Source organism: Mandrillus leucophaeus, unplaced genomic scaffold (assembly GCF_000951045.1).
Source record: "Mandrillus leucophaeus isolate KB7577 unplaced genomic scaffold, Mleu.le_1.0 Scaffold35, whole genome shotgun sequence".
NCBI classification, from domain to species: domain Eukaryota; kingdom Metazoa; phylum Chordata; class Mammalia; order Primates; family Cercopithecidae; genus Mandrillus; species Mandrillus leucophaeus.
The window spans coordinates 2,402,199-2,407,271 of NW_012103698.1; the positions used below are offsets into that span (position 1 = coordinate 2,402,199).

General features: G+C 46.4%; 1 protein-coding gene across 1 annotated transcript in view; it reads left to right on the forward strand.

The window, feature by feature from the left end:
- Positions 1 to 5,073, forward strand: part of NDUFAF1 (NADH dehydrogenase (ubiquinone) complex I, assembly factor 1) — a 20,866-nt gene that overhangs the window by 9,795 nt on the left and 5,998 nt on the right. Inside the window, exons 2-3 of the mRNA XM_011989311.1 lie at positions 1,954 to 2,607; positions 4,502 to 4,687. Coding sequence (XP_011844701.1) covers positions 2,035 to 2,607; positions 4,502 to 4,687 — 759 coding nt within the window. The 5' untranslated portion in view covers positions 1,954 to 2,034. The remainder of the gene's footprint in view (positions 1 to 1,953; positions 2,608 to 4,501; positions 4,688 to 5,073) is intronic.

Below are 5,073 nucleotides of genomic sequence, written 5' to 3' on the forward strand. Positions count from 1 at the left end.
TTTTTGAGGTGAAGTCTTACTCTGTCACCCAGGCTGGAGTGCAGTGGCACGATCTCCGCTCACTGCAAGCTCTGCCTCCTGGGTTCAAGCAATTCTCATACCTAGGCCTCCCAAGTAGCTGGGATTACAGGCATGGGCCACCATACCCAGCTAATTGTTTGTATTTTCTGTAGGGGTTTCACCATGTTGGTCAGGCTGGTCTTGAACTCCTGACCTCAGGTGGTCTGCCTGCCTTGGCCTCCCAAAGTGTTGGGATTACAGCCATGAGCCAGCACACTGGGCCGATTTTTGTATTTTTAGTGGAGATGGGGTTTTACCATGTTGGGCAGGCTGGTCTCCAACTCCTGACAAGTCATCTGCCTGCCTCAGATTCTCGGAGTGCTGGGATTACAGGTGTGAGCCGCCATGGTGGGCTACAATTTTTTTTTTTTTTGAGATGGAGTTTCACTCTTGTTGCCTAGGCTGGAGTGCAATGGTGTGATCTCAGCTCACTGCAACCTCTGCCTCCTGGGTACAAGTGATTCTCCTGCCTCAGCCTCCCCAGTAGCTGGGATTACAGGCGCTCTCCACAACGCCCAACTCATTTTTGTATTTTTAGTAGAGATGGGGTTTCACCAAGTTGGCCAGGCTGGTCTTGAACTCCTGACCTCAAGTGATCTGCCCACCTTGGACTCCCAAAGTGCTGGGATTAATAGGCGTGAGCCACCGCGCCTGGCCAACATTTTTAAAAAAAATTAGCTGGGCATGGTGGTGTGCACCTGTTGTCTCAGTTACCTTGGAGGCTGAGGTGGGAGGATCATTTCAGCCCAGGGCCCAGGAGTTCAGGGATACAATGAGCTATTGATCTTGCCACAGCGTGGCAGCCTGGGTGACAGAGGAAGACCCTGTCTCTCTCTCTTTTTTTTTTTTTCACATGGAATTTTGCTCTTGTTGTCCAGGCTGGAGTGCAGTGGTGCGATCTCGGCTTACTGCAACCTCTGCCTCCCGGGTTCAAGTGATTCTCTTGCCTAAGGCTCCCGAGTAGCTGGGATTATAGGCGTCTGCCACCATGCCTGGATTATTTTTAGTAGAGATGGCGTTTCACCATGTTGTCAAGGCTGGTCTCGAACTCCTGACCTCAGGTGATCCATCCGCCTCGGCCTCCCAAAGTGTAGAGATTACAGGCGTGAGCCACCGCACCCGGCCTGACCCACTCTCTTGTGAAAAGAGAAAAAAAAAAAAAAAGATCGGGGATGGTGCGTCATTCCTGCAACCCAGCACTTTGGGAAGCTGAGGGGTGAATCACTGGATCCCAGGAGTTCAAAACCATCATGGGCAACACAGGGAGATCCATTTCTTTTTCTTTTCTTTTTTTTTTTTTTGGGACAAAGTCTCACTCTGTTGCCAGGCTGGTGTGTGCAGTGGCACGATGGCTTACTGCAACCTCCTCCTCCCAGGTTCAAGAAATTCTCCTGCCCCAGCCTCCTTAGTAGCTGGGATTACAGGCACGCACCACCACACCCAGCTAATTTTTGTGTTTTTAGTAGAGACAGGGTTTCACCATGTTGGCCAGGATGGTCTTGATCTCTTGACCTCGTGATCTACCCGCGTCAGCCTCCCAAAGTGCTGGGATTACAAGTGTGAGCCACTGCGCCTGGACAGAGAGATCCATTTCTACAAAAAATTTAAAAATTAGGTGGGTGTGGTGGTGTGTGCTTGTAATCCCAGCTACTTGGGAGGCTGAGATGGGAGGATCACTTGACTCCAGAAAGTAGAGAGGCTAAAATGATTGTGCCACTGCACTCCAGCCTGGGCCACAGAGCAAGACCTTGTCTCAAATAATAATGATAATAATAATAATAATAATAAACAAAATAAGTTAACAAATTTCAAAATACCTGATTTCTGTTGAATTTGAAATTGTGATGCGTTCATTGCTATACTGATAATTCTTCAATGTCTCTTCTGTTACAGGTAGAATTGGGCTATTTGCTGAAGCTTCTTCGTAGCCCTTGGTAGCCCAGGAAGAAACTTACGTTTTGATTTTTTTGGACCATGGCTTTGTTTCACAAAGTGCTGCGTGGTACTTATATTCTCAGAAAATGCTCTAAGCCAGCTTCTGCCTTGCATCCATTTTTGGGTATTCGCTTTGCAGACTATTCCAGTAGTCTTCAGAAACCAGTGGCTTCTCCTGGCAAAGCCTCCTCACAGAGGAAGACTGAAGGGGGTTTGCAAGGACATCACCAGAAAGAAGTTGCTTTGGATATAACTTGTCCTGAGGGGAAACCTGATGTTAGTTTCGATAAAGCAATTAGAGATGAAGCAATGGACCATTTTAGGCGTTTGAAGGATGAAATTGTGAATCATTGGAAGGGACCGGAAGGCCGCCCTCTGCAAGAGGCCTTACTGGAACAAGCCAAGGTTGTCTGGCAGTTCCGCGGGAAAGAAGATTTGGATAAGTGGAGAGTGACTTCTGATAAGACGATTGGAGGCAGAAGTGAAGTGTTTTTGAAAATGGGCAAGAATAACCAAAGTGCACTGCTCTATGGAACTCTGAGCTCTGAGGCACCTCAGAACGGGGAGTCTGCCCACAGTGGGTACTGTGCAATGATATCCAGGATTCCAAGGGTAGGTGAGGCCCAGGCGGCATCATTTTCTAGTGAACAGGGGTGAACTTCATTGTAGCATAAACTATAGAAGATAGCTTTTGTTTCTATAAATGAAAACACCTGGCATGTTATAGTTGGCGCCTCACCTGTGTTTGGAGATAAGTATTGGCACAAGTGTAAAGTGGAAGGACAAGGGGGAAGTGGTTTCTGAGGAGGAGGAGTTACTTGTTTCTGGGCATTGCTTTGGGCCAGGAACCAGCATTGTTACGTTTCAGGAATCCTGAGCGGTTAGACATTTGAAAGATTTTTGGAGAGATTTTCATCTCCTCTAACAAAGACCACAGCCTCTGTAATGGCCGGGGGTTTTATAGAGTTGATGTAGGGTCAGCCTGTGGCTTTCTTTTTTTTTTTGAAACGGAGTCTTGCTCTGTCACCCAGGCTGGAGTGCAGTGGCATGATCTTGGCTCACTGCAGCTTCTGCCCTCCAGGTTCAAGTGATTCTCCTGCCTCAGCCTCCTGAGTAGTAGCTGGGACTACTGGTGCACGCCACCATGCCTGGCTAATTTTTTGTATTTTTAGTAGAGACAGGGTTTCACCATGTTGGCCAGGCTGGTCTTGAACTCCTGACCTCAGGTGATCCACGCCCCCCCTGCTTGGCCTCCCAGAGTGCTGGGATTACAGGTGTGAGCCACTGTGCCTGGCCCAAATATTCATTTTGGAATAATGAAAATAGTAGATAACATTTATTAAGCGTGACGTGCCAGTCCTTGTGCTAAGCACTTTATATTATCCCATTTATTCCTCACAGCAGTCTCCTGAGGTAAGATCATCCCAGGTTTATGCATGAGGAAACAGAGTTGGATAGATTTAGTAACTTGTCCAAAGTTACACGGATAATAAATATTAGTTTATATCTAGACATTGGTGTTCTTGACATCAGAGTACCCTTGAGATTGCTATAACTAAATGCCTTTGGAAATGAACTAAATTCCACTTTTGAAGAGAGAGGCAGTATAGATAGTTGTTAAGCACACAGATTTTGGAGTTAAACAGCATTGGATATACCACTTATTAGCTCAGTGCTTAGTTTGTTTATCTGTAAAACGGGGTAAGATGCTAATAACCTATCATAGCACTGTTGTGAGGATTAAATTATGCATGCAAATTATTTAATGCACATATTCAATGGATGCTAGCCAATGTTGTTAAATATCACTTTTAAAACTTAAGCTCTTTTCTCTATAGTTTTCTGACTTGTGGAAAGGCAGTTGTCATAAAATAGGCCACTCAGAAATCACTGCTCCTTGGCCGGGCGCGGTGGCTCATGCCTGTAATCCCAGCACTTTGGGAGGCCGAGGCGGGTGAATCACCTGAGGTCAGGAGTTCGAGACCAGCCTGACCTACATGGAGAAACTCCGTTTCTACTAAAAATACAAAAAATTAGCTGGGCATGGTGGTGCATGCCTGTAATTCCAGCTACTCGGGAGGCTGCGGCAGAATTACTTGAACTCGGGAGGCAGAGGTTGTGGTAAGCTGAGATTGTGCCATTGCACTCCAGCCTGGGTAACAAGAGCGAAACTTCGTCTCAAAAAAAGAAAAAGAGAAAAAAGTCATTGCTCCATAGGACCAGGTAAAGGAAATACATTCATTTCCATTCAGTGAACACAGGTGAGTGCCTACCCCATGTAAACACTGTCCTGGGCCAGTTGTGTGTTGAACATTACCTTAGAAACATATAACTATGTCAGTATTTTGTGCTAAAATAATAATCACTGGGTTTATCTGCCTTCTTATGGGGCAGAAAGTCAGAAAAATGGTTAGTGAATCTTGTTGATGATGCTGACTTGGTGATGACTCACATTTTGCTGATAGTGGAGAAGGAGGTGCAATTAACTTTCCTTTCAATATCGTAGGGTGCTTTTGAGAGGAAGTTGTCTTATGATTGGTCGCAGTTCAATACTCTGTATCTCCGTGTACGTGGGGATGGTCGGCCTTGGATGGTGAATATCAAGCAGGACACAGATTTCCTCCAGAGGACGAATCAGATGTATAGTTACTTCATGTTCACCCGTGGTGGACCCTACTGGCAGGAGGTCAAGGTACAGCATAAGTCTTCATTGTTTATAAAAATGAGGTCTTGGCCGGGCATGGTGGCTCACGCCTATAATCCTAGCAATTTAGGAGGCCGAGGCAGGTGGATCACCTGAGGTCGGGAGTTCGACATCAGCCTGACCAACATGGAGAAACCCTGTCTCTACTGAAAAAAATACAAAATTAGCTGGGCGTGGTGGCACGTGCCTGTAATCCCAGCTACTTGGGAGGCTGAGGCAGGAGAATTGCTTGAACCCGGGAGGCAGAGGTTTCGGTGATCCAAGATTTTGCCATTGCACTCCAGCCTGGGCAACAAGAGCCAAACTCCATCTCAAAAAAAAAAAAAAAAGTTGGTGTCCTAGGCCAGGTGTGGTGGCTCATGTCTATAATCCCA